Below are 13327 nucleotides of genomic sequence, written 5' to 3'. Positions count from 1 at the left end.
GTGCCTGGTGCGTGTTAACACTCCTCCAGCGGCATTCTGGGTCCGTTGTAGATGTGATCCCTCTGATTGGAGCGTGTTAACACTCCACCAGCGGCATTCTGGGCCCGTTGTAGATGTGATACCTGTGCCTGGTGCGTGTTAACACTCCTCCAGCGGCATCCCTGTGACTGTTGCAAGCTAACACTCCACCAGCGGCATTCTGAGTCTGTTGTAGATGTGAAATAGATTTCTTAGGCCGACCAGACAAGAGGGCATTACAGTAATCTATTCTACTCGAAACAAAAGCAGGTATTACTTTTCCCCAGCCAGCATATGACAGAAGACCCCATAACTCATCTGGAGGGACGAGCAAAACAAGCACTTACGAATTTTAATTTCTGTACAAAGTAAGAAAATTGCAGAGAGCCTTGATAACCCAGCTATGAATCCCTTCTTTGCAGATCCTTCCATTACGATCAAAACTTGTAAAGAATCATTAATAGCTTTTAAATGAACTCCGCCTGACTATTAATTAGTTTTAAAAGCTTGTCCGTTGTCCGTTCCCACCCCTGAGCTCGGCAAAATATATTATAGGTCACCCCCCCTATCAAGTTTCATAGTCAGGGAACCGACGTTACACCCCAACACAGTTGCGCATTCTGTTCACATCTTAAAAAAAGAAAATAATGATAAAATTAATGTAGAGCTATAACTATTGTCTGTGCATGATTCTGCAATTCATAGTCAGTAGTTACATAAACAAATTTTATATAGGTGTGCAGCCTTGTGAAGAAGATGTGTGTGTCAGTAACGCGCTCTGGCCCCATCCCTGCTAGACATGCTGATGAAATATACAGCAGATTATCGTCGTTGCATCGCTGGCTGTCAGAATGGTGCCCGATAAATGCTGTGGGTTATACAGACAATTGGCAAATGTTTGGGGGTAGGTCTGGGCTTTTGAAGAGGGACGGTATTCACCCCTCGTGGGCTGGTGCCGATCTCCTGTCCAAAAGCATAGCTCATAGTCTACAGGCAAATCGCTGACTAGCCAGAGCCAAGTCCAGGCGGCAGGCAAACCGGCATAACCGACCGCCTGCTAGTCGCTTAGAGTCGTCACCTAGGGTTCATGTTACTGGGACTGTGTCTGTTCCCCGCACTTTTAATCAAGGAGCTCAATTCCACCGTAGTGGATGTCATAATAACTTAATAATATTTAAACCAAATCCATTATTAGATAATAGGTGTAATGGAAGGCTAAAACTTGGACCTTTGAATGTAAGATCACTGGCTCCTAAGGTGCTACTAATAAATGAAATGATTACTGATTTTGCTATTAGTCTCCTCCTGCAAATCCTCTACTAGCCTCGTAGACCCAATTCCTACAAAATTCCTGAAGGAAATTCGACCACTGATTAGCACCATCCTATTAAATGTGTTAGACTCATCTCTTAGGCTTGGATATGATCCAAAACCTTTTAAATTAGCCATTAGACCAGTTGTAAAGAAACCTTTAAAATCTTGAACCTAGTGATTTAGGAAATTATAGGCCAATCTCCATTCATTCCAAAGATCCTGGAAAAGCTGTTGCTCGCCAGCTGTCTTCTTTACTACAGAAAAATAATGCTGATGAATTATATCAGTCTGGCTTTAGACCAAACCACAGCACAGAAACAGCTTCAGGCAAAGTAGTGAATGATTTACTTATGGCTTCTGACAGTGGCTGTATATCTGTGTTGGTATTACTAGACTTAACTGCAGCATTCGATACTGTGGACCATAATATCCTCTTGGACCGGCTAGAATCTGTGGTTGGCATTAAGGACACAGCCCTCTCTTGGTTTGGCTCCTATTTAACTGATCATTATCAGTTTGTCCACGTGAACAATGAATCTTCCAAGATCACTAAAGTCAAACATGGTGCAGTATCACACACACATACGACAGGGCTGAGATTCCAGGCTGCCTGAGACAAGGCCTAGTCTGGTATGAGAGGTACTCGCTGGCCTGGGCACAAAAGGGGGGTCAGTGACCCCACACAGACACACACACACACACACACAAAGACAGATACACACAGATAACAAGGGAGGCCAGCATTCCATCTTTTATGGCCCTAAGATTTAGGGACCTACGGACAGCAGAGTGGACCTCAAGGACAGGGGTCCCTCAACTTGGCACGCGACCCCCTCCCCAGACATCCTGCCTTACATACCACAGATTCACCCAACACCCTAAAGAAAGTTTCTATTAAAGGTTCCGCCTTTGTATTCCCTATATATTGATTTACTCATGACTACTAGTCTCGATACCCAGATAGGTTATGTTTGTGTGTCCTTAGACAATCTTAGTGTTTAGCTACCCCTGCATACATGCTCTCATGATTATCCCAGAGGAATCTTGAAACTTAAATAATGTAACCAGGTATCTTAGTGTGGCTCCTAACTATCAGAGGTTCTTTCTTTCTTTGTTTAACAACCCCCCCTTTACCACATTCCTCTGTGGCCCTTATCTGATCTTTGTGGTCCGTTAGCACTTCTTTGTCCTCTACTATTCTGCAGTAAAAGACTGAATTAATGTGTATATTATCAGTTCTGGAGAGCAGATAATTGGGATAAGCCACACCGACCAAAATATGTTGTTCCCAGATGTGCAATTTAAATTGGTATTACCACAAACTAACGGCCACATCTATCTAAGGGTAAGATCTGCTATTTAAATGTGAATATGTAATGTAATGTCCGTACAAATGATCCAAAGTAGCAACCTCTGTTGATGTATTTGGATGCGATTTATTAACATGCATAATATCAGAAATAGTTAATCAATTAATACAGATGGTATGAGGTGTGACCCGCCAGGCTGTTATGGCATGTTTGGTGTTAATCTGATGGAAAATCACTCCTGATTCCAAATACGCTCAGTGGTTACTATGAAACTGTATGTATCAAAAGTTACAGCAGTTTAATGAAAATCATCGGTAAAGTGATACCAGTCTAGTCATAAATACCAAAAGGACTGAAAACCTGTCAACTAGATGATCAGCCATTGCTTCAGGTGTCGAATTCCTGGTCATCCCTATTCATGAACATTAGACCATAAAACATGGCACCTCAGAACAAAGCAGGGGGAAGAAGAGAGAGGAGCAGAGGAGAACATCAGCCCCGCAGAGAGAGGAGAAGAGAAGCCCCGGGAGAAGAGCAGCCCGCGAGAAGCCCTCCTGAAACCTGCCGGTGAAGGTCTGCTACCCAACAGAGAACTGCAACCAAGACAGAGCCTTTCACCTTAAAGCTTCAGAAGGAGAGAGAATCCAAGGGGCTCCACTCCAACAACCGCTCCAGACGCCGCGCCTCCTTGGGTGCTACCATTCCCTCAGCTCATCACCTCTGCGACCTACTGCCAAGACCCCCTCCACTCTGCTAACAAGTAAACCAGCTTCCTTTCATTCTAACAACCTAAGCTGTTCTGTTAGCCTGCTTTATGACTTTAGGGTCGTGTTTCCACAAACTGTGCTTGCTTTACAGAACAGTATTTCCCTTTTAAGGTAACCCATTTTAAATCTGATCACTGCATTTTCATGTTACATTCTGTTTGGTTCTATTCCGTTATTTTGTGTTTGTTGTTTATGTTAAGTGTAATGTCAAACTCGCCTGAAATATCACGAGACTCTCTCTCATTGGCCGTGAGGGGAGCTTCGCTACCGATCGTTTACATTACCTGGTGATGCAGCTCGCTGGACGAGCCTTCTAACCCAGGTTATTAAGCGATACTGGTAACTAGTGAATCCCATATACAGATGTAGCCGCTTGAATTTTACCCAGTTTCCATGATGGGACCTTGGCTGGTCCTTGGCTGTAATGAGATTCCCCACAATGATGTAATGAACAAGTGGGCCGGCATGATCCGCCCCTTACCTCTCTGTGTGTAAAGTACTTGCAATGATTTATCCATCCACCAGGGGGAGCAGTGATTATGAAAGCTGAAGTGACTTACCTGAAATCAGGTAGAACACCTGATTTCAGGTATCTTACCTTCATTACAAAAAAATGAAAATCTAAGCAAGTTTAATTTTCTTATATTTAGATAAAATTCCAATTTCATTAATAAACTGACTACACTGCAATTAATGGCCTGTGAGATTTAAGAAATTGTTTCTGTTGTGAGGCAAAGATGGCCTAAAACTAGCAATATGTTTTTTTAGTCAGTTTACTGATGAAATTAGAATTTTGTATTTTATTTCACCTTTTGGAGATGAGGTGGACCCATGATGTGTGCAGTATAATAATTACAGACCTAAACAAAGTAATAAGATTGATATTGTCAAGCAATGAGGGACAGTGTGGTATATGAAAATTAATCAGATTTGAAGCCCATTGAGCTTGTTTGGCACATGATGAAATACGTCATCTGCAAGGAGGCCAAGCCAGATACAAAGCAGCAGCGTGTCCAAGCAATAGAGTTATTTTGGGAGAGGAGAGTGACCCAAGATGTGTGTAACAGACTAATCACAGGCCTAAACAAAGTAATATGGTTGATTGTGGAGAATAAAGGTGGACAGAGTGGAAAATGAAAAATGAAAAAACATATGGTTCTGTACTGTGCTTGAATAAAACAGACACATTCCTTAGTGTGTTCTGTCTTTCTGTCTGGCTAACAGTCTGAAAGGCTGCTGATGGCTGCATATTCACGGGGTGGGGGTGGGGGGCAGTCACAATGACGTGTGAATGTGTCATTAACTTCTCTGCTTGGCCACAATGAAAAGAGATATGTTTGCAGGGGATCAAGGTGAGGTTGCTTTCTTAACTTAAGAACACTGAACCAATGGTCAAGCAGGGTGGTGGAACAGTAGTATCATGCTGTTTTGCTGACAGCACTTTACATCACTACATTGCACAAAGAGGATGGAATGATAAAGTAGCACTGGATAGATAGATTGGGATTTTGGTCATAGTACCAGACACAAAAAGAGGAACATAAAAGAAACATAGCATAATAAGTATTTACTGTAACCCTTTGGAGTCTGAGGCCTCTCACCTACTTTCAAAGTAGTCTGACATGCCTTAACGTTTTACAGTTTTTCTGAATTGCTAAAACATTTCCTAAAATCTCCTGTCCTTTAATCAATCCACTAAGCACAAACCCTAAAATTTTAGCTAAACTCACAAAGAAATGAAAACACTACCACTCAAAATAGTTGTTGGCATGCAAAGTAGAAACTGTAAGACTATAATAAAAAAAAAGTATGGTCGTCTACCAAAAACATTTATATACTGTACAGTTGTGTTGGAGTTAGACTCCACCGAGTCCGTTGATGAGAAAAAGATGCACTCTGGAGGCGAAGGATAGTTGCACGTCAGCTCTCTTTATTTGTTGTACAGATCGATCCGGGAGCCACTCTCAGATGCACAAAAGTATACACCAAGGGAAGCTCTCTCTCTATGGTCAGTGTCTGTTTTTATAACCCAAACAGGGCATCTGCCCTCCTTGTTGGTACCGTTCCAGTTGACGTAACATACAACTATTGTTTTGAGAATTCTGCCGTTAGTCCCCACTCCCTCTTGTTATGCTGGAATTCCGCAGCATCAGCTTAATGTCACCCTGACCCTATCCGTGTACCTTCGGCTTTTCGAAATTTACTGGCATTACGAGGCGGCCCAGCGCCCCCCCCCCCCCCCCCCCCTCTATTTCCTGCCTATGTTCCAGTTTGTTCCCATTTCTCAGGCTGAAAAAGTTTAGCACAGGGCCTAGCTGCCTTCAGTTGTTACTTATTAGTTATCAGTCATGTTTGCCGTATTCAGTTCTCCAGAAAAGTTACTGTAAAGAACAAAACCAAAAAATAAACAAATGAGAGGCGTATTACAGTAAAATGTTGTGAAACTGCCAAGCCAGATTCACGGAAAGAAAGAATCCTCTTTGTGACCCATTTGTACCTTGACGTCGAAATTCAGCTCCTATTCACCTGGTGAAATCAGGTGAGATACCTGAAATCAGGTATTGTAACTCCACTGCACAAAATGAAAATCTAAGCAAGAATAATTTTCTTATATTTAGACAAAATCCCAAAGATGGCTTAAAACTAGTAAAATAATCTGCCAGTGCAATAAGATAGTTATATTTGGTAAGATTTTCTAAAGGAAGACAATATGCCTACATGCAAGAACATTATTAGATAAGATAATTTCTCCTCAGTGGCACCTCAGCCGTTCCATGATTTTGTTAAATTTCACCAACAGCTCAATTAAATAATTAAATATATTGGTTTAAAAAGTCAGTGACAGACTGACTAGCTGTATGAGGTCTGCTAGTGGCCAAGTCAAAAAATACATGGCTGCAGTGGACGGTTGCTGCAAATACCAGGATGATTTTAGCAGAGGTTCTGAAATGGCGAAGCTGACACACTTTGACAGGCATCATATCATAGTTTTACACCAACAGGAGGATAATCTAAACATCATTTTCTTTGCCTGTCTAAAACTTTTGCACAGTACTGTATATGGCAGGCTTTTGTGAAGGTTTCCATGTCACAAACATAGGTTTGGGCTGCCTTGGATTTGAGCTAGCAGTCTGAGTAAATGCAAATGTGCCAGGGTTCACAGTGTGTTTGCACCAACAGAGGCAGGAGGACAATGGAGCTGAAGGCCTGTGCAAATTTGTGCAGCCTTGGTTCTAGTTCAACATAAACTTTTCAAAAACCTATTTTCAGTGGTGCTGAGAAATTGTAAAAAAAAATCACATTATAAACATTTCTAGCCAAGACGTTTGAGCTCTGAAGCTTATAGACATAGGGGCTGGCTACACAAAGGTGAATGAGACATTCAAAGAATTGTGTGAGGTTTGATTACTAAAGTGTTACAACTTTGAAGTGACTTTGGAGTCACCAGACCTTTGCATACTGTCAATGGCCCATCAGTCTGGAATGTCTGTCACTGCTCCTCACACCAATCAGTTTGGAAAGGCAGTGTGAATTTTACAGTTTTTTTCAATTGCTAAGACAGATTCTGGTTGATACCTGTTGTATGTAAACTTGTGACCACAACTAAAATGTGTTTTTGTAAAGAAAGCACCATCTCATGGTAACACCCTGCAAGTGAATAAATGGGCGGGTTTAGACAAGAATTTAGGCTCACCCTCAGAAGGAGGGGGGTCAGTCCCTTTGGCTGGCTTTTGGCAGGCAGCCGGCTGGGAGGGGAAAATTCAAGCGGGTACATCTGTCTCACAAGTCTCACATTAACCGACTCATGGGGATTCGCAATTGAGTTTGGAGGAACCAACCATTCGGCATAACAATTAGGTAATAAACATCATTAAATAATAATTAATTAAAATGGTAATTAATTTCAAAACATATTAGTGGAGATATTAAAATTTACCTGAGCTAAATATTCCTACAATGGTGTCCCACAGGGATCAGTGCTGGGCCCGCTACTGTACACTGTATATATTGGTCACATTATCAGAAATCATGGTATTGGGTTTCATTGTTTTACTGATGATACACAGTTATATATATCTGTTAAGCCGGATGATGCATCACAGCTCTCGGTTAGAAGACTGTCGACTAGATATCCGGTGCTGGATGGCAAATAATTTCTTTGTGTTAAACACAGAAAAACAGAAGTACTGTTAACTGGTCCGAAGGCGACTCGAAATAAGTTTGACAACCTCAACCTTGGTGGTCTTCCTACCCAACCTAACACAGTGGTCAGAGATCTTGGTGTTCTGGTTGATTCAGATTTATGTTTCGATGCTCACATAAAAAGCATCACTAAAGCTGTGTTCTATCATGTACAGAACCTTGCCAAGCTTCGGAAGATGCTCTCCTGTCATGAAGCGGAAACACTAACACCTTTATAACTTCCAGGCTGGATACTGTAATGCCTTCCTTTCTGGGTGCAAATCTGGATCCTCACATAAACTTCAGCTGAAAAAAAATGCAGCAGCCAGAGTTCTTACAAACACTAATAAATGTGATTATATTAGCCCTGTTCTATGCTCCCTTCATTGGCTTCCAGTTAAGTCTCGGATTAACTACAAAATACTGCTATTGACTTATAAAACACTGAATGGCTTTGCACCAGAATACCTTAGTAACCTGCTGGCCTTATACAACCCTCCTCACTTTCTTCGATCTCAAGGAGCAGGATATCTGTTAGTACCCAGGGTAGAAAGAGCTACGGCAGGCTGCAGAGCTTTCTCTTATAGAGCTCTTCAGCTGGGGAATGGTTTTCCAGTGGATGAGCGGGATTCAGGCTGACTCTCAATATTCAAGTCTAGACTAAAATCACACCTGTTTAGTTTAGCTTATAGGGACACTAGTTCTAGCTCTAGCTAACTGCTCACTCCCAGTCAGACCTATAGTGTGAGGTGTAGAGCTGGGTGGGTATCGGTGCCATTGGCTTTGGATAAACTGAACTGTCAGTCTGTCACTTTAGCTTCACACCCCCTTGTGGAATTGGAGTGCTGACATTCAGGGACTCCCAATGCCTGCATTCCCACCTGCCTCTCCCTCCTACTTATGTTGCCATAGCCATATCTGCTGGAGCTTACATACTGCACTCACCTAACTGTTTGCACTGCCTCTAGTCTCCCCTACTTTGGCTAACTGCACATTTTATTTCCCCTACTCCCCCTGGACTGTGCTGCCTGGAGACCCCAAATTTTCAAGATGTCCTGCCTACCCTGCTGCCTGCGACATCTCCACTACCTGTGACGTCCTTCTGGCCTGCTGCTGCCCCCTGGAGGATGGGATCCCCTTTGAGTCTGGTTAGGGTTATGGCTTCCTCTGCTGCCCCCTGGAGGATGGGCTCCCCCTTTGTATCTGGTTAGGGTTAGGGCTTCCTCTGCTGCCCCCTGGAGGATGGGCTCCCCCTTTGACTATGATTCCTCCCAAGGATTCTTCCGTCTAGGGAGTTTTTCCTTGTCACTGTCCCCTCTGACTTGCTCACTGGGGGCTTTGGGCAGGGATGCTGTAAAGTGCTTTGAGATGATGTAATGTTGTGAAAACACACTATACAAATAAAACTGAACTGAACTGAAATTGCATTCAGTGTTTTGGAGGGGGGGGGGTGCTCAAAATGATTATTAATTTAGATATTTTTTAAACTAAATGACACATACACATTTTTTTTACTTATCACCCAGCCCTAATCAACAATACACTAATCGGAGAGCTATCAGTCCTGTGAAATAGGGTTTTAGGAAAATTGTTTGTTTGAATGATTTATGAATAATGATTCATCCCCATGAGGAAATTATCTTTTTGCCCCTCCCATCTTGCTCTCCAAGAGACACGCGACACATATACAGGTGAGAGGAAGTTTGGGGGTCGCAGCGCAGGATCAGTCAGCATCCAGCACCCCTGCACCTCAAGAGCTTAGCGATGACATCACTCTGCCGGCCAGGAGATCTGAGCCAGCTCATGGACACAGAGTCCGAACCCAAAGAGTCACACACCACACGCAGTATTTACAGAAATGCTTCCTACAGCATCCAGAACTGAAACAAATATGAGTGGTTTTCCCACTATTAATGAAAACTGGACCATTCTGTATGATGCTGTATCTTTGGTTATTTGTTACACAAAGGATGGTCGTGGAAATCTTGTCTTTTTGTTTTTACTACATCACTACCTTCAGTTAATATAAACTAGATTAAAATGGAACCTTGTTGATAAAAGAGGGGAAATAAATTACATATATACATTCATTCATCCATTTTCCAAACCGCTTATCCTACTGGGTCGCGGGGGGTCCGGAGCCTATCCCAGAAGCAATAGGTACGAGGCAGGGAACAACCCAGGATGGGGGGGCCAGTCCATCGCAGGGCACACTCACACACCATTCACCCACACACCTACGGGCAATTTAGTAGCTCCAATTAGCCTCAGCATGTTTTTGGACTTAGTAACTCCAATTGAATTTAGTAACTCCAATTAGTCTCAGCATGTTTTTGGACTGTGGGGGGAAACTGGAGTACCCGGAGGAAACCCCACGATGACAGGGGGAGAACATGCAAACTCCGCACACATGTGACCCAGGTGGAGACTCGAACCAGGGTCCCAGAGGTGTGAGGCAACAGAGCTAACCACTGCACCATCATGCTGCCCCTACATATATACATATTCATTTTATATTTTAAACAATGTATATTTATTTCTGCTGGACTAGATGTGTCGTCACATCCTCAGCCAGGTGCAACTGAGGCCAGCAGAGGGCGCCAGTGAGCAGCCAGAGACAGCAGTCATACAGAAGCTCCCAGCTCTGGGCTCCATCACATGAACACGCCTGCTGACAATAACACTCACATACCACTGATACACCCTGTGGATAAAGAGCCCTCACTGTTTCTATAGCAGGTTAGGATGCTGTGCCTGTGATCAGAAGGCAGACTGGATGGGAATGGAAACGTAGTAACAAACAAAAAGTGACATCACTACCTTCAGTCATTATAAAGTCTGTGGTCAAGATTAGCTACTGCTATACAAACAGCTATAGCTGTGATTATCAAAATAAAACTCACTTATTAATCCATGAGGAGAAATATAATATATATTACACATTTCAAACAATATTCATGTATTACTGCCAGACCAGACATGATTTCCCATCCCCACGTCACTTACAGAGCCGTCCTGGAGTTCTTGACCACAGGCAGCAGCCTGCAGTGCTGTTTATCCGATCTGATGTATTTCTTCAGGTCAAACACATCCAGCTCCTCATCTGACATCAGCATCACAAAGGCCAGAGCTGAGTACTGTGCAGGTGAGAGGTCATTTGCTGAAATGTTTCCTGAATTCAGGTATCTTTGTACTTCCTCTACTAGAGAATTGTCACCCAGTTCAGTCAGACAGTGGAACAGGTTGATGGTCCTTTCTGGAGATAAATTCTCCTGTATTTTCTCCTTGATGTATTGGGGTACTATGATGGACTGGCCCCCCGTCCTGGGTTGTTCCCTGCCTTGTGCCCATTGCTTCCGGAATAGGCTCCAGACTCCCCGCAACCCTGACGGATAAGCGGTTTGGCAAATGGATGGATGGATGTATTGGACTGTTTCCATAATGGTATGTGAGCTGGTTTCTGTCGGCCCCAGTAGTTTTTGTAACAGAGTCTTACTGGAGTCTGTTGAGAGGCCCAGGAGGAAGCGGAGGTAGAGGTCCAAGTGTCCATTCTTGCTCTCTAATGCCTGATCCACTGCAGTCTTCAGCAGGTCAGTTGATGAGTTTGACAGAAACACATATAAAGCAGCGAGATACTCCTGGATGCTCAGATGCACAAAGCAGTACACCTTCTCCTGGTACAACCCATACTCCTCTTTAAAGACTTCTGTGCAGACTCCAGAGTAAACTGAAGTTTCAGCGACATCAATGTCATTCTCTGTCAGATCTTGCTCATAAAATATGAGATGGCCTTTCTCAAGGTTGTCAAAAGCAAGTTTACCAAGTTTTAAAAGGAATTGCTTGCTGTTTTGCTTAAGCTTAGTTTCATGTTTTTTCATATTCTTGTCATTTTTTAAACTTGTCTGAAAGATCAGGAAGTGTGTGTACATTTCAGTCAGAGTCCTTGGAATTTCTCCCCTGTCATTCTCAGTAAAAAGCCTCTTAAGCACAGTGGCTGAAATCCAGCAGAACACAGGTATGTGGCACATGGTGAAGAGGCTCCTTGATGATTTCACATGTGTGATAATCCTGCTGGCCAGGCTCTGATCATTAAATCTCTTCTTGAAATACTCCTCCTTCTGGGCATCACTGAACCCTCGTATCTCTGTCACCTGGTGGACACACTTAGCAGGTATCTGATTGGCTGCTGCTGGCCGGGAGGTTATCCAGAGGAGAGCGGATGGCAGCAGATTCCCCTTGATGAGGTTAGTCAACAGCCCATCCAGTGATGTTTTCTTTGTTACATCAAACCAGCTCTCATTGTTGTGAAAATCCAGAGGAAGGCGACACTCATCCAGGCCATCAAAGATGAACAAGACTTTGTACCTAAACAGCTCAGTGGATTGAAATAATTTCAGTTCTGGGACAAAGTGGTGAAGCAGTTCAATCAGACTGTATTCACCCTTAATCAAATTCAGGTCCCGGAAAGGAAGAGCAAATATGAAGTGAACATCCTGGTTTGCTTTTCCTTCTGCCCATTCGAGAATAAATTTCTGCACAGAGACTGTTTTCCCGATACCTGCCACCCCTTTAGTGAGTACAGTTCTGATAGGTGTCTCACGCCCACATAAGGGTTTAAATATATCATTGCACTTGACTGTAGTATCTTCTGTTCGCCTTTTCTTGGATGCTGTTTCAATCTGTCTCACTTCATGTTCCTCATTGACTGCTCCAGTCCCACCTTCAGTTATGTAGAGTTCTGTGTAAATCTCCCTGAGAAGTATTGGCTGTCCTTCCTTAGCTTTCCCTTCAAATACACACTCAAATTGCTTGGTCAAGTTGCATTTGATTCTGCGCTGACATTGCGACAGAAGATGCCCTGAAATTAAATTAAAGTAACGTAAATGCACAGAGTTTTCAAAAAACACATTTTTTACTCAGATAAGCGAAACTAAATAAAATGAGGTTAAATGATAAACTGAAGTTTATTGCATGTTTTTATTATAGACTATTTTTCTGTGGCAAAACAAACACACACAGAATGAGATACAGCTCTTACTCTTGTCCAGCAGGTCAGCAAGATCATTTTGCTTCATGGTCCTCAGGATGTACAGTGTGATCTTCAGAGCTCCCTCTCTACCACAGGTCTTCTGCATCTGACCATCACAGTCCAGGTCATTGTCCTCCTCCAGCTGAGGCCCAGAGGATTCTGGGTAATTCTGATCTAGGTACCTCATGATCTTCTTCAGCTCATCCTTCAGGAACTTCACAGCATTTTCCTCTACTGACTAAAATCCACAGTCACAGTTAACTACTGCTCGTTACACCAAACCTTTTCAGTTTCATTTGAATTAGTTTCCTCTTGTACAACTGTATAAAATGTAAGCCAATTCACATGATACTTAAGAAAATATATATCAGCAATAAATACAAACCTTCAATATGGATGATAAACCCGATTTATCCTGTAGATCTGATCTGCATTCATCCATTTGCTCTCTGTCAATAAGGCAGAAAAATACTAAAACCTCAAATCATCTACACAAATATAACAGAAAGTCTGTAATGGTCCCCATTAAAAGTGCTCTTGCTGCCGACAAAGAATAACCTAGTTGTATATTTTAATGTGTAAAGATGTAAGATGCCATTTTAAGCTTTATTCATTAAGGCGGCTTCAGAATATCAACCTTCTCCTAACAGCAGAAGAGAACCAGTGACATCCTGCTCCACCACGGAGAGACACACAGCAGGCAGGAC

At 42.8% G+C, this 13327-nt stretch overlaps 1 protein-coding gene across 1 annotated transcript in view; it reads right to left on the bottom strand.

Moving 5' to 3' along the window:
- The window catches only part of LOC125723830 (NACHT, LRR and PYD domains-containing protein 3-like), a 50083-nt gene that overhangs the window by 26770 nt on the left and 9986 nt on the right, over nucleotides 1-13327 (bottom strand). Inside the window, exons 4-6 of the mRNA XM_049000652.1 lie at nucleotides 13006-13069; nucleotides 12630-12858; nucleotides 10598-12449 (exon numbers count right to left, since the gene is read on the bottom strand). Coding sequence (XP_048856609.1) covers nucleotides 10598-12449; nucleotides 12630-12858; nucleotides 13006-13069 — 2145 coding nt within the window. The remainder of the gene's footprint in view (nucleotides 1-10597; nucleotides 12450-12629; nucleotides 12859-13005; nucleotides 13070-13327) is intronic.

Source organism: Brienomyrus brachyistius, unplaced genomic scaffold, assembly GCF_023856365.1.
Source record: "Brienomyrus brachyistius isolate T26 unplaced genomic scaffold, BBRACH_0.4 scaffold52, whole genome shotgun sequence".
NCBI lineage: Eukaryota > Metazoa > Chordata > Actinopteri > Osteoglossiformes > Mormyridae > Brienomyrus > Brienomyrus brachyistius.
The sequence above is the reverse complement of the archived record's forward strand: the minus strand, read 5'-3'. Positions and strand labels throughout refer to the sequence as shown.